Raw genomic sequence first — 25,987 nt, forward strand, 5'->3', positions numbered from 1 at the left:
TTTATTCTGTAGTGTTATATCTAGCTTTTAGACCTAGGTCTAAAACAATGTCGCAAGTGTGTAAGTAGTAAATGTCTCTCCAGTCACACTGAACTAGCTTCTGAACTCCAGAAAAAACAACAGTGTGATTTAAAAAAGTAAATCAGAAAAGGCACTTGTGCCATTACAATAACAGGCTAAATCTTGCACTCCTTACTGAAGTCTTACTCATACAATATTCCTGCTATAATTTGACTTTGAAGCTCATTCTGCCTAAGGAAAGACTGGATGAACGATGAATGCTGAGTAATGACATCAAGATTATTTCCTGAGAGGCTGATGAAGTGTCATGTCAAGGGTATTCCTTCAATTTGAGGGACAAGTACGGTCACATTATCTAATACTTCCCAGTGCTGAAGATCCTGTGTTACCATATTCTAAGAATTCATATCATAATGATTGTGTACAACTAAGTGCAATGAAAATAGAACATATTTAAAATGTTAATATGGGTACCTCTCGGCCTCAGCTAAGTCCATCTCATCATTCCCTTGTTGCTTACATTGCTTCAGTGTTAGGTGGCAGAAGCATGGAAGATCTCCTGTGTTTCCTAAGGCTGAGTAAGCTGTTGTGGAGAATGCGTCCTGCTACCTTATCTTGGTATGGAGGGAAAGGATCCACCCTGCATGTTGCCTGGACACCTTGGGGCAGGAATAGGTGGATACATCAATAAAACAAGGCATGTCTACAGCACAGCCAGGCTTCATATCTGTGATTCCCCTCTGCCATGGCAGCTGACTGAGATGACTAATGTCATTATCAGAGTGAGACTGCTATTAACTAGATGACACAAGAGCCATGCAGTTAAGGGAAATCACTGCCTTTAAGAGCTTAACAGTGCAGACAGAGAAGGCAGGAAAACATAGCCTCTATTTTTTTGTATTTTTCTACATGATGAAATGTTGTTGCAAGATCAATATAAATCCCATTACATGACCTCGATCCAATTTGGTGTACACACAATGAGCTCGTGCACCTGGGACTTGCAGTGCATCTGTGTTCATTCCCTGTACCAGCAAACATGCTGTGCCAAAAAGCAGGAGCACTGCCCTTCTAAGAGGTTCAAGCCACCAGCTGTCCTTGGGAACCTGTCTGCCTGTAATGTAGTGCATGTGGGAGTACTGCTGTGGTATTCCCAGGTGGATGGCTGCCCTACGTAACCACTTCTAATAGCACTGAAACCACACCAGCATTGTGGTGGAGTGCTGTATCCTAAGAGTTATTATTCCTGAAGCACTCGGAGCTCTGGGCACAGAGAGGGTATTGTGTAGCTATGGAGCCCAGAAGGAAAAGAATTAAAGCTGCCTTCAGGACCAGAAGGATTGAGAGCAAAATTAAGCCATGTTACATCTATGGTGCTAGAGACAAGAGTGAGCTTTGGGGCAGGACTTGTAGCACTGGATTTTGAGGAGTAAGTGGTGCTCAGACTCTATCTCATCCCATGGGTCCGAGGTGGATGGTGGCAATATATTTCCTGCCATAGTACAGTTATGGATCTGGTTGTGCCTTTCCGGCAAAGTTAAATTTGTAGCTTTCAAACTAAACTCTTTAGATTTCTTAGTTATATTCATTTTCACTCTACTTCTGGTTTAGTTTTTAGTCTCGGAAACTCAAATTATGTAAATGCTTCAAGGCACACTATGATTTTGAATCAAGTGTGTGTGTGTACAAAATGTGTTGCCTTCTGGACTAAATTAATTGGTAATGGAATGACTCAAGATGTATATTTCTGTACTTCTTAGTGAGATTAATCTGGCACTTTGGGAAAACAGCCTAAGAAAATGATTGCAAGTATAACTGAGGGCACATTTTTAAACTGTTCATCTGATCTTTTGACAAAGCACAGAAATAAAAACGTAGCGTATTTTCTTAATTTGTGAAATATAAAGTCCAGTGCTACTATATTTTTTGAACAACATTTAGCATAGTGAATTTCGGGACTTTTTTTCCTACTGTTACATGAGTAACAGTAGGAAAATATTCTGGCAGATATTGCTGCCAGAAGAATAAAAATGAAATATGAAGAGTATTTTTCTTAGCTTTGCATGTGTTGTCTTCAAGGGCAATATTTGTCCTCTACAAGCATAAGTCTGGGGATTTCTGAGTCTTTTCTCATCTTGAATGCAGCAGTCAGGGACACTCATACGGGCATTCTGTACAGAGGCCAAGGACAAACATTTCACCTTGGTCTTTTCTGCATAGAATTTCATATGTTAGGTCTTGCTAACTCATTGAGATTGAATGGAATAAAATCTCTTCAATGGTGACTTTTTGTACAGTTGAGCAGATGTGGCTTGAAGGTTGTATTGGTTGACTCATTTTCATTTAAAATATACAATTTTGCAAGCTGGAGACTGCCAGCTCTTCTATACGTATATGAATTCAGGGATTTTGTGCTATGCATTGTTGAATTTGGTGAAGCAGCATTTCTTTTAGAAATGTTTTCATAGTCACCACACTTAACAGCCTTATATATCCCTAATCACCTCAGAGATTTTATCGTTAAAAATTGAGGAAGTGTTCCCCAGCCAATGTTTCTTCGAGTTTAGAAAGCTTCAAGTTTGGACTGTGGACTTTGGATTGCTTCTAGCTGCCTTCATTTAAAATTCTGATGACCTATAAAGTCTTTGGAACAACTCCTAAGGATATTGTAGTTGTAGTTTTTCTCATCACCTGGGGGTCTTTTTTAATCACTGCCAGATTTTTCAAAAATATATGCTGTAATCCAAAGAGAAATCAAGGGACTCATAAAATTGGTAGATCAAGTTCTACAACCTGTGTTGTGCAAGGGTTCAAGCCAGCTGGTTGTCACAGTGTGTGTCTCACTGTCTTAAAAAGACACAAATCTGTGAGTTGACGCAGATTTTCTTTCTGGGAATCTGGTCTCCTGTGCAATAAAAAGCTTGTATGTTTACTGTTGCCAGAGTACAAGGAATCTAAATTGTGTTGGGCAATGAGAAGCATAAAAGTAGTTCTGCTCCAGTAAGTACTTTTAGAAGTATTACCAGACTCCTCTAAACAGATGACAGGGGAATAACTTTTGCCATTCCAATATATAGTGGAATAACTGAACTTGGATATTGCAAAACAGAGTCACCTGCATGAGTAAGTTTTAAAACTGAGGGGATACCCCTGATGCTTCCAGCAGACTTTATTCTCATGCTAAATTCAAAGTGGCTTTTTCCTGTGAGAGCAGTGTTTCCAAAGTCACTGAATGGCTTGTAGTCTGAATGATTAAGGTGATAAAGGGGAATAGAGCTGGTATGGAACTAGACTAGCTGTGCAGCTACTGCAGTGTAGTCTGCACTAGATTTCTGGGCTAGAATTTCCCTACTGGATCACTCTTTATTAATTCCTAAGCCTTTTAATTAGGTCTTGTATGAAAAGGAGCAAAAACCGGATGGAGAAGTCATTTAACTTTCTCTTGATCCAAGCCACTCTTAGCAGAATAATTTTCATTTTAAGCAGGAAGCTCTTTGATCCAGGCTATTATTCTACTGTAAGTTGTCTATAATGCTTCCACATGTACAATGCTTTCCCCACACCTTTCAGTACAATTTTCCCTAACAAGTCTGTTGCCCTATTTTACCCCATTGAAGTCAGTAGCCACCTTTGCAGTGGGCTTTAAATCTTGAGCTTATATAGACAGAGGAATAAGTCTTTGCATTACCACAAGTAATTACATCTTACCTTATTACAACTTTATGTCCTATTTCTGTTAGATAAATGTTAATGTTATTGTGCTAGTAAGTTTCTTAGCTTGTTGTAATATACATGCAGTATCCTCTAAAGTTTCTCCATAGAGCTTAATGGGACCATTAGATCTCAGAAGGACTGAAGAAAACTTTTCAGTAGTTTACCTATCACCTTGGTAAATTCTATTATCCAGTCCTAGCACTTTCTTCTGTAAAATATATAATCATGTTTCACAGTTTACAACTGTTTTATACTTACCCTATTATGGGCTAATATATAATTCTTTTCTATGTGTTTTGTGATGCAAGTCTTGCAGTCCTGGATTAGTGGTGATAGGAGTAGAATAAACTGCTGAGTGTGGGAGTAGCTCCCTGGCTCTCATGGGCACTAATCGGTTTACATTCACTGGGGTTTTGGACCATTATTTGTAGATTCTAAATCTGGAAGTCAAGATAGGTTTGCAGGTATAACTTCTGTAATTTATTGATCATACAGACAATGTGCAGGGTGTGTTCCTTGAAGTAGTGTGTAAGAATGCACGCTGTGATTTAGTTGCCTTTAACCTGGAGAAGCAAGAATTAACATATTCACCCCTCCGTCTTAGCTGCACTTGGGGATAAACAAAGGCCTTCATACTACCCTGAAAACACACAAGAGGACAAAATTCAGTCTGTGAGGGCATGCCCATTTCCAGTGAAATATTCAGCAAATATTGATTCTAAACTTTTATTTTCCTTTAACGTGCATATATTCAGGCTGTAAACTGCACTAAGCAAGCCTAGGAAAGTGTGTGCCTTCATCCACATTAATCACACAGGCACTTAGCTACTTGGATTACAGAAGAAAACGAGTCATCTACAGATGACAATGGATAAAAACAAGAGGGGAAAAAGTCCCCTAATTCTCATAACGCCTGCCTGTAGACATGACAAGGAGACACTTAAGGGAGTAATACAAACACAGAGCTGGAAGAGAAGCTGTGTTTCAGAGTCAATGTCTCCAACAGTCAGCAGTGAAGGTCATGTAATCCCTTCCAGAACCTGCTGAAGCTTTGAGTTAAAACTAGTTTGGTGTCCAAAGGAGGGAGCTGCTTGGTCCCTTTATTCCTCTTGGGAAAGATACTTCTGCTAATTTACTGTATGTCAATGTTATGTCCTCTCTCTTTAGAGTTTCCACATTCATCTAGTCACAGGAGCAATCCTATCCGCATACAGGTTTTATTTTGCTATTTGAAGGCAGATAATTCTAAAATTGCTCCTATACTCAGTTTGGAATTTACTGATGGATTATTATGCTGTCAGTAATTCACTAACTGGGGTCTTCTACAAATCTATAATCAAGCACAACACATTGTGGATATGTAGGGAAAGCATCCTTAGTAACAGCATTCCTGTGGTAAGGTGGTTTCAATAAGGTGAATCCATTCACCTAAACAATATTAGAGAGTAGCACTTCAAACATTTGAAAATATCACTAAATGGATAAAAAAATTACTGAGGAAACATGACAAATGTGAGCATGTTTGCATTTTTTCTGGGACAAAGGTAGGGCAGGTGATTTTGCATCATATTTCCAGCCTGGCAAAGGAAGCTGATGCAGTAACTACAGGCATAAGTGACAAAGGAAAAAAATTATGATCCGTGTGCCCATGAGATGGCACCCTGAACCAGCAGTGCACACAGGGATGTGTTCAGAGTTGGTTTTTTTTAATGGAAGGAGCGGATCACAGGTGCTTTAGTGAGAAGTAATTAATCCAAAGCATTGTCTCTCTGTTTTTGTCACACAGAAGTTGATCTTAGTCTTTGTACATTGGGAAACAGATAAAGTTTCAGAATAACGTTTCCGGGTTTTTGGTCTGGTTTACATATATTCATTTGCCCTTGTAGTTTGAATTCCTAGTTATATTGTGAGGCTATTTCCACAGGCTTCTCCAAGTAGTCAATCAAATCTATGTCTTTATTAAGCTGATTTATTTGTATTACACTGAGCTTTATGCCTGGTGCAAAGTGTTGGGAGCAGCTTCTTTAGGGAAAATAGTCAGATCCTCAATAACCTGATTCCAGCTCGTGGGATCATTCATTTCCCATTCACTGGATTAAAGGTTTTGTTCTCACTGAACTCTGTCAGCTGTTTGGTTGCCTATTTCCCTTTTTTCCCCAATGAAACATATACTCAAGTTCAGAAGAGCCTCACTAAAAAAAAACAAACCACAGAAGTGAGCACATGTAAATATGAGAAATTAATTTCCTGTGTGTTGTTCGAAGTATGGTGAGTAATACTTCTACGTCAGCAGACATATCTGAAGAAAACTGTATTGCTACCACACATGTTGGATCAGTGTGTTGCTATGTGACACCACCCTTTATACATATTGGTGCAGACATCTTGGGAGGAAAAAAAGAGACAGCTTGTTACTGTTCAGTTTGTGTCTCTCTCAATGGAACCATAGAATAATGCTTTGTTATTGTAAGTGGTATTTTATTTTCAAATTAGCTTGTGGTTGATGTGATCTTTGCTAGCATTTCTTATGCAATGAAAAATATTTTGGCTATGGCTTATTCCTGTTGCTAAATAGTAATCTAGACCCATATTATGTGAAAAATATGAAAAGCTCTGCTGTGTATACCTGTTTACAGACACTTCAGTCTTTCTTACCCTTTGAATATTTCTAATTGTGTTAAAGTTGTAGGTCACTAAATCAAAATAAAAGTGTTCAAATGACCTCCTATTTCTAGTTTCCTTGCAAGATCAAAAGATTATTGTGAAAGCTGTAACTCGATTAGAAGATCTTTCATGACTGATGGCATAGAAAGAATGACCAGTCTTGTTCTATTCATTATTCAGTCCTACTTGTAGATGATTTCCCGTGTGGTCTCCTAAGCATGCCAGCATTAATTGCAATCAGACATGCACTGAGAATTAGTGAGTTTGGGGGAAGGAAAAATAAAAGACTACAGTGAATGCATTGAGCCTCTGAAATAATTGAAATAGTTCTTCATGCTGTGTTGAGCAGCAAGAGTATTCCCTCCTGCCTCCTGCCAAAATGAGCTTGCTCGAAGAGTGGAGAGAAGGGAGTTGGTTTTTTGCTTTCCAGAAGCATGTAGGAACAGTGTTCCTAGGAGGGAGTGGCAGGGAGAGCCAGGGGAGTGAGGACTGGGAGTAGGCTGAGTAACAGGAGAGTCACCTGGTGGGTCCCATCCCTTCTGAAACGATGTCTGGTGTCTGGCATCCCAGTTCAGAGATGGAGATATGCAAATGTAACTGCTGGATCCTAGCATCCAACAACATCTTTGAAGTTTTCCTTGAGCTGTTGAAGACCTGGAAGAGTGAGGACAGTAACTCATTTACTACTTTGCCAGTAAACTGTAACTTGCCTGTGTTAAGAGGCTTCATACTTTAAGATTCAGTGTATTCCATGTTACACCCCCATTGTTTCTACCTTATTTTCTGAGATAATATCACAGTAGCAGGTGTCCAACTAACAGGGGGCTTAAAAATAGTATTGATTTTTTGATAAGGAAAAATCCCATTATGTGTTCTTTTCCTTTTTTTTTTTTTTTTTTAATATGATGATAGAAATACAGGTCATAATAGGTGTGTGTTGAAAATACTTTAAGATTAAACTGAACAAGACTAATTTAGTGAAAGGTAAATGCAGGAGATAAGGAAGTTGTTGCAAGTCAGACTGAGAAAGAATGTTCCTGGACAGGGGGAGAACTGCTTTATTTCTTGTCCTGTGCAAACCTCAACTATCTAAGATTAAACATCTTCTACTTTTCAAGTTAACATCTTTTACTTTTCTGCATCTTCCTTGTAAGACCCTTTTATATGCCAGCAATTCCCATACATCTGCATAAATAGCTAGTAGGAAGTCACAGTTATTTTAACAGTACCTCCAGGAGCAAATGAGCCCAAACTACCCATTCTTAGGGGAAGCAACCGGCCCTCTGAGCCACTCAGTTACCAGTGCCAGTGTGTACTCCTTCACTTGAAGCATCTCAATTGCAGCAGTAATTATTAGTTTCATGGCACCATGATCAGAAATAAATAATTTCTCAGTATTAACCAGGTCAGATTGAAGGACTCTGTACCGCTACACAGTGCCACACCTCAGCTATCACAGAGCAGTTATCTAGTGAAGCATAAGTGATGTTTACACACCTCCAGCTTGGCAATGAAGACTCCTTTCCTTTTTCCACTGTCCAGCCTTTTGAGGCATATAGTTATATCTGTATTTTCCACTTCCCATTAGCAAGGAAACGAATCTGGTGAATTGTGCTGTCTCTGTTAGGGCAATCTGGCTGTTGTCCACCTCCCTACAGCTTATCCAGAAGCTGCTGAGCTCCTTCACAGTGACCATACTTGTTAGACCTGGGTCTAAAGGAAGATTTGCTCCTGCAGAGATGGCAATGTTTGGCTTTAGATTGCCTGCAGACATTTGAGAAGAGTCTGGCAGCCAACATTATTGTATATTTTCATAAACAGTTCTCTTACAGAAGACTTAATTAGATACATAACAATGACGGCCCAGATGGCACAGCTTAGCCAGCTGGCCTCTATCTTATTTTAATTGCTTAAACGTATCCACACCCTGTCTTTGTTTGAATTCACTTATGGCAAAGCATACAAATTTTAAATTTACAGTCTGTCAATGATGGAAAGTGAACTCCATCTGCATCTCAGCAGAAAGAAAAACGTAATTTCCTTTGGGTGACAAAAGCATAGTAGCCTTTTGGAAGGAAAAATGGGTAGGACCTGATCAGGGTGGTGTGGCCTGGTTTATGCTCAAAGCAACACAGAAATATGTAATTCCAGACGGAGATAACATCTCCCCAGTTCCCACTGTCACCAAAGAAGTATAGTGTCAGCGGAAACACATCCTTCAGTGTCCTACCCCTTTCATTTGGCCAGCTGGACACACCAGCACTGCAAAGCTGAATGCAAATTCAATTATCCTGCCTATAACTTTTGTAGTCTAAAGGTATGCAGGGCCACCTAGGGTTACTGAGGTGTAAACCTGAACTGTGCCTCTGATGTGGTGCATTGTTTCCTCATGGGGACTCAAGTGTAGCCATGGCTTCCCAGGGAGTACCTGCTGGTGTTGTCTGCAGGGGACTTTCTGTTCCCCTTCCACCTCTGGGGACAGCTAGCAGCAGGGAAGGCTGCTCCTCTGCAGACAACTTGTCTGCTAATGGGAGGGAGCTCTTGCTTTACAGCAGTAAGAAGACAGAGGTTTTTCCTGGAGCGTTAACTCCAATCTGGCCTTGGGCTTTTAAGGCAGCCAAACACACACATATGCCTCTTAGACAGAGTTAAGATAGTCTTAATGCATATACAGGTGCAAAGCCACACACTCCTACGTATTTTAGTTGTCTTCCCGGGTTTCTTTTTCACAATGACAATTTTTCTGCAAATAGCAGCAATCCCAATGCTATTTGCTCAGGAGGTCTCTTAATTCCTCATCGACTCCTGCTTTCTCTCCTTTGTAGTCTTCGTTCATTCTTGCCTGGTGCCTGTGCTGTGCTTGCTGAAGGCAACGCGCAAGGCTGCTCTTTCCTGCCACAGCTTGTTGTTGTATTCACTGGCTGGGCAGGCAAAGACAACTCTGGTGTGAATCATTTTGCTCCTCCAATGTAGGAGTTGCCATGAAGAATGATTAAGGGAGGGAAAAAAAAAAAGAGAGAGTGAGAGAGAGTGTGTGTGCACACAAATTGAGGTTGGGAAAGTGGGAGTGGTGTCAATAAGTAGGCAAGTAACAAAGTCTTCCGCTCAAAAAAGTTTCAGCACGGGCAGCTAGTTCTTCGTGCTGTGCTCATTTCATTGATTTGTTTGCCAGGATTATAGCCTTGCAAAGTAAGTACAGCTTTTTTCTTCCTCTGATACTTTAACTTATGCCTAACTAATAGTCAACAAATCTTGGCTGTGAAACGTAGATGCATAGAGGGAGCGGGATAAGGAAATTTTGTGCAGAAAGGTAGATATTATGTGGAATTAAAGGAGCTTTTTTTTACCTTCCCAAACTACAGTGTTTTAGTTTCATTCCAAAATTGCTGTATTTTTTATGCTATATTTCTTCCCTTCTGAAAAGATTCATTGGAAGTGGTGAATAGGATCTGGCTGGTGAGACAGCAAGGGCATTAGGAATTATTAAAATATGGTCGTTTATTGAAAATAGCTTTCCCCATATCAGAAAAAGCAGGTTGAGTATGATGCCACGGAAATGCTCCTTGTGCCAAAGTAGGATTTTGGCTGTTTTGTTAATCTGTTACAGAGGAATATTCCTCTCATTTTCTGCAGAGGTGTGTATGCTCTGCTCTGTTTACTTTGAGTATTAACCAAGTGACTAATCCGCATTTGTTTAAAGTGAAGGACAGGAATTTAGGCCTAGTAATTAAAAATCTATTTTCAGTGTGACCATCTAGTTTGAAGAGTTCACTGGCTATTAAAGTACAACAAAGCATATTGCAGTGACTTGTTTCTCTTTCCTTCCTGGAGTGACTTTCCCTGCTATATTACTGACAGTGCTTTTTCCTCAACCATATGAGATGCTCTGGTCCCACATCAGTCTGATATCTTGCATTCCTCAATGTCTGTTCAGAGGAAACTGTGTCCTTGTTTTTTATCCAGGTGGTTTGCCAGGTGGAGAGTTGTCATTTCTGCAGAAGAAGAAAAGTCTTGCAGAAATATTTTATCTCCTTTATATTTTTTATTTGCTGAGTAAGAGCTGAAGTGGGCTCATGTTAAATACTTGATCTAGTTTCAATATTAATGTCTCACTCATGACACATGTGTGGGTTGTTTCGTATAATTTATCCTCTTGATGGAAGTTTGTTTGGACTGGAGAGACTACAGTGCTGGCACTCACAGCTCCTGAGATATAAACCCAATATAACCCCAGAACTGGATGGCCAGCACTGACTACGCTTTATCTGCTACAGGTGTCTTCTTCAGAAAGGACTTCTTAACTGAGACAAGAATAAAGTAAATACTTGTTCAGCTTTATCAGATTATTCCTATCGTATAGCTAGCTTGACTTGTCAGACATTTCCACACAGACGTTGCTATTCTTGTAATTATATTTTTAAATGATAAGCTATATTTATCTTTTCTCTTAGCAGATACTAAACAAAGCCTCACTGTTGTGTTTTTTTGGGGGGCAGGGGTTGTTGTTGTTGCTGCATCCAAGAGTGACTAAGCAAAAATGGTGTCTTATACCAATAAACAAGTTTAAATCAGGTTTTTCTGAATTAGTTCAGTAGCCTTCAGCTTCCTTATGTATCTGAAAGTGTTTCATTAACACTGTGACAGTCACAGTCTTAAGCAAAGCTGGGTGGATCACAAGCTCCGTGCTTAGAAGATGCCCCAGTGCCGCAGGCCTCACTGGAAATGCTGACATACCGCTTTCCTGGGAAAGGAGGGACTCAGCAAGAATCCATGCAGCAGGCCTTTTCAAAGTTTCATTTTTAATTTTTTGACTCCTCCCCCTTTGAGGGTTCCCTGTGATTACTGGCACAGGAGCTATGTCTGATTTCTGAGTCGGCTAATGGGCAGCTAATGGGCTTTCCTTTTATTGGGAGCCTCAACCCTTCTTACTTGTCCAGAACTGGCTTTACTGGACTCACAAGGCTTGGGATGCTCAAGGCTTTAACGAGATTTAAGATTTTGTAATATTTAATACTGGAAATTCTTTTCAATAATATGAATTTAATGAGCTCTTAAATATCATACATCATTAAAAAATGGAAAATAAAAACTGACTGACCAGTTGAAAAAGATTGTGGAATAGATATTATTCTTTGCTATCCAGCCCCTTATTCAAGGTTAAGGGTGAAACTGAGCTTTTTTCTCAACATGCCCTGAATGGTCCTTATTTCAATAGTAGCACTAAAAGGAAGAAACCAGAATGGAGAGCTTTGCCACTACCAGAAATAGTTGCATTCTGCACTAAAGAAGCTTTGAGAGTATCAGCAGTTACTGGGTGAACAGAGGAAAATAAAAAGTTCACCATGAAATACCTCCTGTTTTTTCCCAATGAAAAGAAACATTGAAACTTTATAAAAAAAGATTCAACTTAAATAGTATCAGAGTTACTAATGAAGTCAGAAGAGTTTTTAACCCATGGTACAGCTTTTAACTGGCATAAGGAAGAAGAGTGTGCAGGTAGCACATATTAGGTCAGTATTAAGGCAGAAACAAACAAGGGGTATTTTTAAGTGGTTATGATTGCATATTGATTTTTGGCCTGTAAGGAAGATCCAGAGACCTAAGTAGAATAATATCATGCTAGCCAGAACTAAATAATGATACTCTACCCCACTGACAAGTAAGTTTTTTGAGGTGCACTGCATGCCTCATGTGACGTTCTTTGTATTGTTTGTCTTCTTGAGAGTGGTAGATATTTACTGAATGACACATTCTTGGGTCCTTAAGTAATTTTCCATCAGCTCCTCAGTAAGAAATACCTGGGAAGTTGGTACTTGCCCCAGATATTCACATTTTAGTTTGGGGGGTGGGGGTGGGGCTGGGGTGGGTCAGAGAGCGAGATTGAGATGGAGACAAAGTATACCAGTGTATTGTGTATTCATGTGAGAATGATTGAACTAATGGTGAAGATAAGGTAGGTAGCCTATGCTAGTTTATTTAAGATATGCATGGGCATGAAGGAGCATGTCTGCAATGAGGAATTGCGGGAAGGTATTTGAAAGAATGATTTTACATTTGCTTCTTTGCCCATATTGTTCCAAGTTACTCCTTCATCAGCAGTCTCAGTCCTTCAAACTTGTTTTAACTGTCTTTTACCACTGTCCTGCCTAAAGCTCTCCTCCTTTAAGGTGTGTGCTGAGCTCATGGTTGCTGGCAAGCTTGACTTTTTTGGTAATTAGTTGCTTTCATGCCTGAGAAATTGTGTCTACGTGAAAAAGGTAGATGGTTACAGTGCTAGGCTGGTGCTTAGTTCTCCCTTTACACCCATAAGATCTCTGAGACATGTCTCCTGAACCTTACTCTGACATCAGCTCAATGCCTGCTGATGCTGTAAAATGGAATCTGGCATGGATAATATCTCTTTACCAAGCAGCTGCTGGGCACTGCCAGACTACTGGAAGATGGACAAATCCAGCCAGACCCATCCTGAATTCAGGGTTCTGGCAAACCCTCTGGATGTTGCAAAGCATACTCCTCTGTGTTTTTATGTGGGGATAAATTTCTTCAGTGAGATGTGTTTAATGTTTGCTCTCTTCCAGACAAATTATTTTTTTTTTCCCCAGTGGGAGGGGATTTGTTAGAAAACAGTTTGTGTCTAATACCAGCAGTCAGAACATTTTGCAAGAGTGCAGGGCTGGTTAGGTGTGCTTTTCAAACACTAACTTAAAAAGCCTTGGTTTTATGCCAGTATCTTTTTTTTTTTATTTGATTAGATTGTGCAGTGCATTTCACTAACCTTTTATACTGCATCTTTCAACCCAAAACAAACTAGCTGTCAAGTAAAACAATTGCCTTACCAAATAGATCCAAGAAAATGTATAAGTTAATTAAAATAAAAATAAGGACATTTATTTCATAAAAGACCTTCTGTAGTCAAACAGGTCTTACGAGTAAGTCAAAGTGTTTTCTCTGCTATGTTGCAGACAAATTATGCACCCATTCTATTAGTCCTATAAAAATGTATAACTACCACAGATTATTTGGAAATCATTCACTACTGTCAAGCGCCACAGCTGCTCAGCAGTATCTCTGTACAATGGTGTCAGATGTTCAGCTACGTTTGAGCAGTATGACACGTGCACTCAAAGAGGAGATTGTTCTAATTCAAAATGGCTTTTCAAACTGAGGTGAGAGCGAAAGGTCAAGAAAGATACCTTGCTGGAGACAGTTCCTTGACTCCTCTTCCCCTTTTTGTATTCTCATACTGTTCTGCTCTCACGTGGTGAGGTCTAGGATGCAACTGTTATGAACTAGGTAAATAAATGTTTGAGGCTGCACTATTAAGTAGTCAGTTCTTAGAGAGAAATCCCTGTCCTTAAGGTGTTTCTCCAATGATTAGCAAACCTCCTACCAACCTAGGAAATAACCAATTTTCTTTTGCTTAATAGGACCCCTAGATCAGTGTCTGAGTACGAAATGCAAATGTAGATAGGTATGTCTGTGGATAAGAACACACCTTTCTAAAATCACCTTTCTATACCATTTTTATTCCACTATTTTGCTGTTTTTGCTGGAGAGAGTAAATACTGGAGACACCTTTTAGATTCTGTATGAAATCTTATGCCTTTGGAAGACTTTCCCAATATTTGTTGTTTCTATTTCCTTTCTGTCTTTGTCAATAGCATTGATGGAGCTGTTTAACACCAGTTTTAACAGTTGTCTTTTTTGTTTGTTTGTTTTTTTAGGAATACATGATATTTAGGGCAGAGTAGTGCCAAATTCACTTTGCCAAAGGGGTCATCTCTTGTGTGCTTGCTGGTCTAAAGCCAGGCTTGTGCTATTGACTGAAATTCTGTGATTCACCCTTGTTGGCTTGGATCTACACAAATGTGCTTATACCAAAGTGCAACTCTGGGTATATGAAAGCAGCCTGGAAGATGGGAATAGCCTCTGGCTTTCCTAGAGCATGGACTGCAGCAACTGTCCCTTGGGCCCCCTGGGTCATTCCTGACTGCACAGATCATCTAACAGCACTGTGGCAACTGCAGTTATTAAGAATGGCTAGGAAAATATTTTCAGTTAAAACAGTGTAAGTGATGGGTGGGCACACAGCAGTATTTGTTTTTGAAGGCCTCCTTCAAGTTTCTAGAACAATCTCAATCTATAGGACCAGACAGCTTTTTGGAGACTCCTAGCAAGGCCAGAGAGAATGGGGAATCAACCCTTAGAAGACGGACATGTGAGCTAAAGCTTAATGAACAGTTAGCCATGAAGAAAGAGATAGAGAAGCTATGAGACCATTAAAGGCCTGCCTAAGAGCCAGGAGGGCCCAGAGCATAGGCAAAGTACCTTCTGAGTTGGCATATTTAATTTAAGTGTATCAATTAAAAAGAGATTAAATTCATATGTGATCCAATTTGACTCAGTATGCTTGGTCACCCTGACCTACACAGATTTCCCCAAGTTCTTCTGGTAATACTGGCTCCACATAACATGTGGCATTGCTAGCTGTCACTTGAAGATAATGGCTATTACTAAACCTCTCCTCTCCTCGGTTCAAGCTATCCAGTTCAGATACTGGTGCTCAGCCTCTTTCAGTTCTTTGGCATAGCCCCTAGTGCAGGAGCTAGAATTACAGCCTGAGTCATCTCTCTTTTCCTTTTTCTGTTTCAGGATGACAATGGATGCTCTGCAGCTAGCGAACACTGCCTTTGCGGTTGATATGTTCAAAAAACTATGTGAGAAGGACAAAACAGCCAATATTATTTTTTCCCCACTGTGTACCTCAACTTCTCTGGCTCTGGCATATAAAGCTACGAAAGGTGATACTGCAGACCAAATGAAACAGGTAAACTGTCAGCAACCTGTTTTGTGGCTGCAAAATTATATGGCTGTTGTAGATATCTTTCTTATTTATTATTGTTAATATTCTCCTGGATGTCTGTTTCCTTTAAATCAGACTTCAAGCCAACCATCTGAATTTCCTGAACAGTTCCACACTCCATAGCCCCACACAACAAAAGACAAAACCTGTCATAAAGAAAAGACTTTTCAAGTGTGTAGAAGGTGGAAAGGAACATGGCAGAGTCCTTAACAATTGCATTAGAGCCTTGTCTCTTTTTAGTGCAGCATTGTTTCTGGCTGCAAGCCACAGTCGAGATCACTGTGTTTTCTGGATAACTGTTTATTTTTTATTCAAAAACACCTAGGCTTTATAGAATTGGAAAGAATTTTGCCATTGTCTGTCAGCAGCAAGTATGCATAGCAGCCCTGCCACTGGCATTTCCCTTTTCTCCTGCAAAGCTGCTAAGACGAGGCAGATGCAGCAGAAGGGGCACAATTTCAGCTTGTGTTTCTCCTCACAAGCAGCTCATGGTGTTCAGAGGGTTTCCAGCACCATGATGCAGCATGGCAGTCATGATTAAATCAGTTTATCAAGCTCACTCTGGGGTGGAGGGAGTCAGCCCTCCAGCCTCTTCTGCTACCTCTGTGTAAGCAGAGATAGGTCTAGTTCCTTTTTATCCCAGTGAGAGTCCCCATGGTTTCTGCAGTTACCTAAAGGTGGATTAGAGGCAAATTCAGTATGCATTTGTATGCTGATCATCACCTGGCTCTGAAAGTTTCCACATATTTGAATGCATTTTCCCTCCCTTGGGAATTCCTCCCTGTACTTTCTCATTCATCGAGATGATGAGAATGAGTGTGCCCCTACTTATGCCACAGATTACAGTGAATCTTGTGCTGTTCACAGAGCTACACTGCAATATGTCCATGAAGATCATAGAACCCTAGAATGGTTTGGGTTGGAAGGACCTTAAATACCCCTGCCATGGGCAGGGACATCTTCCACTAGACCAGGTTGCTCAGGACCCTATCCAGCTTGGCTTTGAACACTTTCAGAGATGAATCTTGTAGGCATTGCAAATTTTTTTAAACAGCATTTTTCTTTTAAATTTAAAAATTAACTCTAGTGGGTTTTTTAAAAATTTTTATTTTTAATTTTTATTTTTAATTTAAATGTCACCCTGAAGCTCCCTCATGATTTCAAAATTCAAGCGTTGTCTTTCTGATGGGAGAGTTCAACATATTAACCTGCCCTTATTTTGTTTTCACTTGTCTCTGCACTTTGCTTTGAACCATTGCATAATAACAAGTTAGCTTACACATCCACAAGTGGAGCTCTATTACACAAGCACATTTATATTTCATATTTCTCTAGTGGTATTTAAAAAGTGCTGACTTCAGGCACTAAGGAGAGCTTGGTATGTTTTTAAATGTAATATCTCCTATTTTCCATGTTTATTCTAGCTTCTGCCTGTCCCTGAGTTCGTGCTTGGGTTTTAAACACTAAATACAAAAGGAGCCAGATTGGCAGCTGTACTCTGGAACATTAAAAAACTTGTGCCAAAAGTTCTCTCAGGTAGAGAATTGCAGTAGCTTTCTCTTCCAACATAGTTCCCAGGCACAGAAGCTTTCTGTGCTTAACATGCAGAGAAATAAACTGTTGAAGGAAAAGGAAATAAGTTGAGAAAGCTGTTTCTGAAGAAATGACCATGGAGTTTGTCTGTGAGACCTGTACTGGTGTGTGTCCTTGGGAGTTTATTTCCTTCTGCTCCCACTGAGCAAGGAGAGAGGAGGATGTGGAAAGGTGATTAGAAAGAGCAGCAGTTTGTTGTGTCTTTGAAGAGGTGATGTGTTCTGAGAGAAAGAGCAGGAGTGATGTACAAAGGGAAAGAAGGTTGCTAATGCCTGCTATGCCTCACGCAGAAACTTGAGTCAGACGAGGAAGGTTGGGCAGGCTGCCTGTAGTGAAACAGCCACCATCAAAGACCCTGTAATAAATAGGCATTAAAAGTTCAGTTTGTATTTATAGGGTTATTTTCAAGCAAAGGCACCAGTAACCTCTCACCTCTGGTGCCTAAAAGCAACAAGTTTTAGGTCAACTCTGTACTTCCTAGAACTGGACTTGTCATTCCCAGGAATTGGGAAGTGGCCATGTGTGGGTCAGCAGCCCTACTCACAGTTACACTGTGTCTACCAAAACAGACACAGTTATCTGATCAGTTTTTGCTGAAATGTCATGTGATGTCATGTATTAGTCACAGCAGTCAGAAAACTTGATGATCTGTGAAGCATTTTTAAAGGTGTAGCCCACTTCTAGAAAGGAGATTATCTGCAATCTTCATTTATCTATCTTAGAAGCTCCATATTTTTGGAAGGAAATGTAAGTTTGGTGAAAACATTATGACTCCATACCACAGAGTTTTAGTTGACTAAGTCACATTACCAGCATGAACAGCTCTACTGATTTCTTTGGACTGCTCACAGGAAAGAAATATATTTGGTTAAAGTTCTGGTAGGATCAGGTTTTTAGATTTATGTGAGGATGTCAAATAAATAAATGATTTTTGAGTGACAAAAGTGAGAAGCTCTGTCATCAGCTTAAATACAAAAAGCCACATCTCTGGTCACAAATTAGCATTATTTTTTGCTAAGCTGTTCGAAATGTTTAGATAATGGTAACAAAGAAGATGCTTAGTATTTTACTATGTTCATTTAACAGGTACTCCATTTAAAAGATGTCAAAGACGTTTCTTTCGGGTTTCAGACAATAACTTCAGATGTTTCCAAACTCAGCTCCTTCTTTGCACTGAAAATGGTCAAACGGCTGTTTGTAGACAAGTCTCTTAATCCTACCACAGTAAGTACTCTAGGAAAACGCTGGTGCTATGAATTGCTTAACCATTATGTTGACGGATTATTGTGTCAGACTGCAACGTTATTTAAAATAAATTCTTTGAATTTTGGCTGTTTCTTGACTAGACTCAAATGATGAACAGCTGCCATAGAAGTTTGTAGGAGGATGTATGAGTCTGCTGCTTGAACTCAAACTGTGCAACTATTACAATACTTCTAATTCTTTCATTAATATGCTTTAGGTCAGTAGCTAGATTGGTTTTGAATGCAAAATAACCTCTATGCCACTTCAAAGTCTTTGCATGGCAAGTATGAGTGAAGAGGAGTATAAAAAAAGTTGATGGTGCAAGTGTGTGTCCAGTTCACACACCCAAGTAATTACTGCATAAACTGTTGGTTTTTAATCTGTGAGGCAGAAGCCTGGCTATTAAAGCAAAACGAGTGAATAACTTTATAAGTTCTTTATAACTTATGAACCTTGCAAAAAACTCAGAAGAATTCTGTGTATGTTGGTTTTTTTTCCCCGAAAGTTATCATTGAATAGGGTCTCAAGAAAGATAACATCAGCCTAAAAGTCATGTTTCAGAAAACTCAGCATGCTTCAGTGATGCTATAATCAGATTGTCTACTGTTCAGCCTCTGACACAGCAAAGGCCAATACCCATCCAGAGCAATAAATATCTCACCTGATGAGGAGAGACATGATGGGAGCAGCCTGTGGCCTTTATCTCAGTCTTACCCAGGCCTGGACTGAGGATTGTTTTATTCTTTTGAACTCTGGTAACATGGTCACTCCTGCAATATCGAAGTTACTTTAAAGCTGCTGATGTAACACCATTGGACTGAACACAACCTTGGGAGCAATGTGCTGGATGCAGCTGTGCATCCTCGTTGTCATGTGGTTATTTAATAGCTTTCTATCATAATGAACTCCTCAGCTACCCCATGGTGAAGCTTGAGAGGCTGATGTTGAAGGCTCTTAAAGAATCATTGAGTGGATGACACTTAACCAAGCATGACTTTCGTTCCCTGTATCTTTCAGGACTTTGTCAACTCCACAAAGAGGCCTTTTCCATCTGAACTGGAATTAGTGGAGTTCAAAGAAAAAACTGAGGAAACCCGACAAAAAATCAACAAATCTCTTTCAGAGCTGACTGATGGTGAGTACAGCTTAACCTTGGGGATGCTGTTTGCCTCTTCAGACAAAGATCTTTGTCCTTGTGACACTTCTTTACTAATGATTTTAGAAGTAAATACATAGTGAAAGCAGTGGGACTAGTCCTACTATTTGAACTCCTGAGGATTAGCAGCATCAGCCTGTTTTGAAATCATTGACTTCACTACTGCAGCACTTCTGAAGGTGGAAATGTGAGACTGACCATGCATTAGCCTTGGGGAAAGCTGCTCACATTTGACTGCAGCAAGATGATTTGGGAGAATGACAGGTCCTGGTTGTGGAGTGTCACAAACCTCTGACACCAATACATTGAGCTACCCTAACTCCTTTAAAAGCTTTATTTTAATGGGAAGTACTTGCTGGACTCTGAATTTCAGGCTGTTAATCAATATCCCACCTCCTTTTGCTAGTGAGGGCAACACAAGCAGATGGGCATCTCTTATTTGCCTTCCTATGGAAGCCTGGGCAGAGATGGCTCTGGGATTGGTTGCCACCCGTTGCCCTCGTGTGGTACAAATAAGGAAACACCATTTATGAGTCTGGTCCTTCCAGACTAGAACAGGTGTCCATGTGGAAGCATCTTGCCCTTCGAAGACAGGACTTGCCTCCCCAATGCTCTGAATTCAGGGTCACTTATGGCAGTGCTTGAACAGGTCTGAAACAGAGAGAGGACACGTCATTTACATCTTCTTTTTGAAGTCTGTCGCAGTATTTGGTTATTAACTGTAATCAGAGCAGCATTTTTTGTTATTCTGGTAATTTTATTCTCATGTATCAGTTTAGAAATGAGTAGCTGCTAGTGTGGAACTTCCCTTCAAGTCTTACTGTCCAAATGACAAATGTTTTTTCACTTACACGTGTTGAATGTCACTGAAAAATGAGCACCTTCTTTAAGGTATTGAAAAAAAAGCAGGAGTCATAGTTTTGATTCCATGCAATATAAGCCAACAAAACATGTAATTTGGAAGATTTGCCTTGATCCCAAATCCCATATCAAAAATTAAGCTGCAATTTTAAGTAAGTACTTCTTTTTGAAATTTTCCATTAGAAATAAAATCTTTTATCTATGAGATGCAGGACAAAAATGTTTTTAGTTCAGTGAAATGGTACCATATTCACTTGAAGCAATTGATATAATGTTAATGTATTGTTGTATTAACAACCACCTTAAACTTGTTCACAGGTAAAATGGAGAATATTTTGAATGAGGATAGTGTAAGTGGTGAGACTCAGATCCTTCTAGTTAATGCAGCTTATTTTGTCACAAACTGGATGAAGAAGTTCCCAGAGGCAGAGATCAAAGAATGTGCTTTTAAAGTCAACAAGGTATGTTATGAAAAAAAATAAAATAAAATGGAGTACTGTTTCTTCTCATGAAGATGCAAACTTTGATCTAAGGAAATCACAATAAGACAAAATGAGAAATGTTTTTTACCACAGCATTCTTAGACTCTATCTAAACTTATATGGTGTTGCAAGGGTCTCAGACTGTCCTGTTAGTGTGTGAGTGAGTATATACCAGTTAGTATGTGATCTGAGTACAAGTGATCAGAAGCAGCCATTATTTGTAAGGAGATGCACATTCTCATGAGTAGCTTATTCCAAGAGATTGAAAGGTTGGAGGAACCAGAGGTTGCACCTAAAAACCAGCAGAGGTGAAGCATGAAACACTGCATTTCTCGTAGTCACAGAGATAGTGAAATATCTACAACTGTTTCACCTCTTTGAGTACATCCCTTAGGTGCCTGGCCCTGTGTTTTCCTCAGCAGAGGTGTTGCCCCATCAATCTCCCTCTTTCCAACCAGGCTCAGGTCTGCAACCTTCTGCATATTTGTCCTGCTTAGCCATGAGGTCCAAATGGGTGTAGCACCTATGGCTGGTGCATTCAGGAATCTGTGACCAGTAATGAATATTGTAATCAGACAGTCAGCTTTAAACCAGGATACAAAGCTGCACAACATTTGTGAGATAGAGAGATTATACTCCAAATATATATATATATACCTATATATAGATGCAAAAGAAAAGTTGAAGTTTCAGGTTCACTAAAAATATTAATAAATTACCTATTCAACCAATAGTTTCAGCCAAAAAAATTTTAAAAATTATACAATCAACACTAAAATTTTTAAGTGAAACATCTCAACTTTTTTTCCAATGTAACATTTTCTACTGAATTTGAATTTTGAATGTTTCCATGTGAACAGAACAGTTTTTTAAACCTTCTTTATGTAATAAAGAATTTTGTTTTGTTTTGTTTCATTCACAAAAAGCAAAGACATAGGAATTTAGGTAAGCCTGAAATTTCTTCTTATTCTATTTCAGCTCCTGAACCAAAAAATCAATTATTCATACGAACAGCTTGACCTTCACTGTTGAGATGTGCTCAGTGCCTGACACTTACTGGCATTATGTATATAGTATAGTTTGTAGCACTCAGGGAAAAAGGCATGAAGGGCCACCGATACTAGGTAGATTACTCTTTTAAGGCACATCCCCAATATGTTGCTATTGTATTAAGTAGAATACTGTCCCACTTTTCTTTGGAGAGCTGCCTACTGTAAAAAGCCAACATTGTGTTTTGCTGCTGCTTTCATTACTTATGAAAGCCAAAAAATTCTGTGGTGGTAACTCAATATGCTACTTCCAGGCAAGCTTGCAAACTTTTCTGTCTCAGCATCTGATTTGTGAATTAAAAGGAATGAGAGATTGTTTCCTCTATGTTTTGCAGACTGAAACTAAACCAGTGCAGATGATGAATCTGGAAGCTACTTTTTGCCTGGGATATGTAAAAGATTTAAATGTTTCCATCCTTGAGCTTCCATGCCTTAACAAACATATAAGCATGCTCATTCTGCTACCCAAAGAAATTGAAGATGAGACCACTGGCCTGGAGCAGGTGAGGGAAAAAAGTAGAATTGCTATGATACTTCCTTGGAAACAGCCCATTTATAATGTCATATGTTTATGGAAGGTTTTTGTTATTTTGAAGCAATGCATAAGGAAACAAAAAGTAAGTTTATGAAAATTAATAAGGCATTTCCTAAAGAACAACAATTTCTTATGTCATTTCTCTATGAAAATTTTAGAATATATTTTCACTCCTCTTCTAAGTTCATTAAGGACTAATTAATTAATTAATAATAAAATTATTTAAGATTAAAAGACAGATAATCACACAGTTCTCCTTTGTAATTTGCTGCAACTGTCCACAAATTTTAAAGGCAGGAAGAATCTGTCTTTGCATCTGGAAGATGCTTTCATATGCCAGAGTAAATTACAGAACACACATATCTTAAAATGCCTTTCTTGATAGCAATTTGTTGTGGCCCCACATTCTGCCTCCTCACTTTCCAGTTTTAAAAAAATTGCTCAAACAGCTGCATGTTTGATTGAGATCAGGCTCTGTATTCAGAGCATTTTTCTGTCCCAGATAGCAGCAATTTCATTACCCTGCAGGATCAGGAATAAAGACTTGGGATCTTTGCCAGTTGGCCAGGTGTAACCTGGGTAGGGACTGTATTTCTCAGGTTCCTTCATATGGTTGTTGAGGTGATTGCTTATCAAAAGCTTGCCAGAGCATGCACATACAGTAGATTTCTTCTAGAGGCCAGTCCTATGGATTAAATCATACTTGCACCAATGTAACTGAGAGTATGTTAAGCCTAAGTGCTGCAGTTGTGAATTGAAGAAAACAAGTTGCCTTTTGGACTTTATGTTTTGGAGACTTGATAGGAGAGAGAAGTTCAGGAATGGTCTGTTGTTTTTTTCCTCTCTTTCCTTGGACTGCTCATTAATTTCCTCTGTTCCTTTATGTTTTCAGCTGGAAAAGGCACTGACTCCTGAGACATTATTACAGTGGACCAATCCCAGCATGATGGCCAACACCAAAGTGAACGTATTTCTTCCGAAGTTTAGCATAGAAGGTGACTATGACCTGAAGCCACTTCTGGAAAGCCTGGGAATGACAAATATCTTCAATGAAAGTGCATCAGATTTCTCTGAGATGTGTGAGACAAAAGGTGTGGTTTTGTCAAAGATCATCCATAAAGTCTCCTTGGAAGTAAATGAACAAGGTGGCGACTCCCGAGAGGTACCAGGATATCGGATTCTGCAACACAAAGATGAATTTAAAGCTGACCATCCATTTATCTTTTTGTTTAGACATAACAAAACTCGCAATGTGATTCTCACAGGCCGATTCTGTTCTCCCTAAGCAGGGCGTATTCATTATGAAAAAGCACATTTACATTTATGGTGGTGCATGCTCCTGTAAAGCTTGTCATCCTGACAATCATCTTTGAAAGGAAATCTAAGAGTTTCATATATTGGCTGGGTAATACAATGTACTCTACATATGCAGCAGAACTAGTTTATCTCCTTATGTTTCACCCCCTTAAGCTGAAGGACTTCCGTTGTGAAAAACACTTCATTGAGAAGTATCCCGGCCTCGCAACAAGAATATTCTGTTCCTCTGTGACACCTTTTTCCCAAAATGAAGTGAGAGCCTGATTTAAGACAGACCAGGGGTTGGAAAGGGCTCTGGGAAGACATTCCTGCTCCCTAGTCAAACCACTCTCTCTTGTGACCCAGACTCTCTGGATTCCTACTGCCTATAAGGAGAACTGTGCACATGTGGTGTGATAGCTCTCCCCTTGTACCTGGCTACACTCTGGTGGTCCAGGGTGCCTTACCAGACCCTACTAATGCTCAGTGAAACAGTGCCCAAGTTCTGCAGCATAGCTAAACTATGCAGGCTGGCATCAGAATTTGCATCTGTGAAACGTCAGTCACACTGAGGCCTATGGATGCCAGAGGCAAAAATCATGGTGACAGAATGTATACCCAGAAGACTCCTCAGCATGAGCTACATCATTTCCCAGACTGGGGAGGTTGGATTCTTCTGTGTGGCATTTTTTCATTCAATCCCTTCAGACATGGAAGATGGGACAAGTTCAGCGCAGTTATGAGGAGCCCTGTTGTATATATCCTAAGAAAAAGAACATTATGCAATTCAAGGATAGAACACAGTTGGATTAATACTGGAAGTGCCACACTTCTAGTTCTGGATTCAGCATTAAGGAAACTCCTCTACAGTTACTTAATGTCTGAAGCATGGGAAAGAAATAAGGACTTCAACTTGAGTGAAATTAACATTGTAATTACTAGTCTTCAAATTCCACATGAGATAATGGTAATCAGATTTCATTTCTATCTAAAGACTGCCTGCTGCATATGTTCAGTACTGATTTACCTAATTACTGTTCAGAATAAAGCACTATAAAACCTGTGTCAAATGAGCAATACCTCCAGTGTCAGTCTTTGTGTTCGCTGACAGTGTCAGTGTTCACTCTTGACTTCCAATAAATAATAGGAATGGCAAACAGGTTCACTTAGGCCACAAAGTCAGAATAAAAAAAACCCTAAGTGAATGTCTGGATTGCCTTTCTGGGCCACATGATGATAGTTTCCAGTAAGGAATATGTTACTAGCTGGTCAGGATATACAGAGAATTCAATTATCTATTCTCAAAGGATGGGAGCATTTTACTGAAGAAATCCTCTGGGTGCCTCAGGTCTGAAAGCAACTGGAAAGATATTTCTAAATGGAAAGAGGCAACCCCAAGTATCCGTACTTTCAACATCAGAGAGCAGTGCTGTGGTTATTGAGAATTTAGAGACTGTTTTGATTCTTATCAACCCATGAGAGATTTCACAATGATTCAGTAGTTTTTGAGTCACAGTGATTCAGTAATTTTACCTGTTTCCTTCCCTCTGTGGATGTTTAATGGGCTCTAATGCATTTTAATGCCAGAGGTTAACTGGGATCTTTGGTCCATATCTTTGAGGGTACTGAGGAGACTAACTTCCACCAAAAACAATGGGAGGTGAGACCCTGCAGACCTCTATGGATCTTTGCTGATATGCATCAGGTATCTTGATTCATGGATAGTAGTCAGAAGAATGAAAAATATAAAAATTACTGTGCAGCCCATCCTGTCTGAGAAGGAATTACCTGCAAAGATCTTTACTGGCTCAATTTCAGTGATACCTGAATGATTGGTACACCCAATCATGGTCTGATCTGCTTTGGAGGCTGGGGTCAGATTTATCCAGGGTTATTTAATCACGGTGATTTCTACTGGTTCTCCTGTATGAGATGTGTCAGGACACTGTGCATGGGGTTGATGACTAAGCAGCTGCACAGGCAGTCTGTGCATAGGCAAGATGGATTAGTTGCCTCTAGCCTGTATAGTTTGTGTTTGGGCACTAACTCTTCGTCAGGTAGTTCCAGTTGTTCAGCAGGCCATATCACACTTACTGCTACATCTGTGCTGGTCTGCTAGACTAATGAAAACCTCTGGCAGATTACCCATCTCTCTTTTTCTGCCTGGATGAGATTTCCTGAAGGAGAAAAGCTCAGACATCACTTCCAAAGTGTTTTGAGGTTCTCAAAACATTCCAATTCAGGAGCCAGTCTTCATTTAATAGAGGTTGTATTCTGTTTAAATGCTGATCAGAGCATTTGGCATATCCCCACAAATTTATGTAAGCATGTCTTGTCCTTGTGATAGCTTTGCCAGGAAGGGTTATCCCGTGAAAGCAGAGCGAAACACAGCCTTAGGGTGGGGCCCATCTTTCTGCACCTCTTGACTAATACCAAGGTATCCCAGTCTGTGCAAGGCAAGCAGATGTTAGAGATACAAAGCTGTCTTAGCCCACATAAGGTAAAGCC

The 25,987-nt window shown here is 39.7% G+C and overlaps 1 protein-coding gene across 1 annotated transcript; it reads left to right on the forward strand.

Moving 5' to 3' along the window:
• The first annotated feature begins 9,459 nt into the window (after positions 1-9,459).
• On the forward strand, positions 9,460-24,552 carry SERPINB5 (serpin family B member 5). Its single transcript, XM_064662739.1, has 7 exons — positions 9,460-9,588; positions 15,052-15,226; positions 17,942-18,079; positions 19,118-19,235; positions 20,436-20,578; positions 21,984-22,151; positions 23,076-24,552. Exons 2-7 carry the CDS (start codon positions 15,053-15,055, stop codon positions 23,466-23,468), a joined length of 1,134 nt encoding a protein of 377 aa, XP_064518809.1. The 5' UTR covers positions 9,460-9,588; position 15,052; the 3' UTR covers positions 23,469-24,552.
• Positions 24,553-25,987: the final 1,435 nt, after the last annotated feature.

This window comes from Pseudopipra pipra, chromosome 1 (assembly GCF_036250125.1).
Source record: "Pseudopipra pipra isolate bDixPip1 chromosome 1, bDixPip1.hap1, whole genome shotgun sequence".
In the NCBI taxonomy this organism is placed as follows: Eukaryota; Metazoa; Chordata; class Aves; order Passeriformes; family Pipridae; genus Pseudopipra; species Pseudopipra pipra.

What these genes read in the sequence shown, in the direction of transcription:
- SERPINB5 (XM_064662739.1), top strand. Translation starts at nt 15,053, where the DNA reads ATGACAATGGATGCTCTGCAGCTAGCGAACACTGCCTTTGCGGTTGAT. An exon ending in CTGCAGACCAAATGAAACAG is followed by an intron (nt 15,227 to 17,941) that starts GTAAACTGTCAG and finishes TTCATTTAACAG; the next exon opens with GTACTCCATTTAAAAGATGT. An exon ending in AGTCTCTTAATCCTACCACA is followed by an intron (nt 18,080 to 19,117) that starts GTAAGTACTCTA and finishes TGTATCTTTCAG; the next exon opens with GACTTTGTCAACTCCACAAA.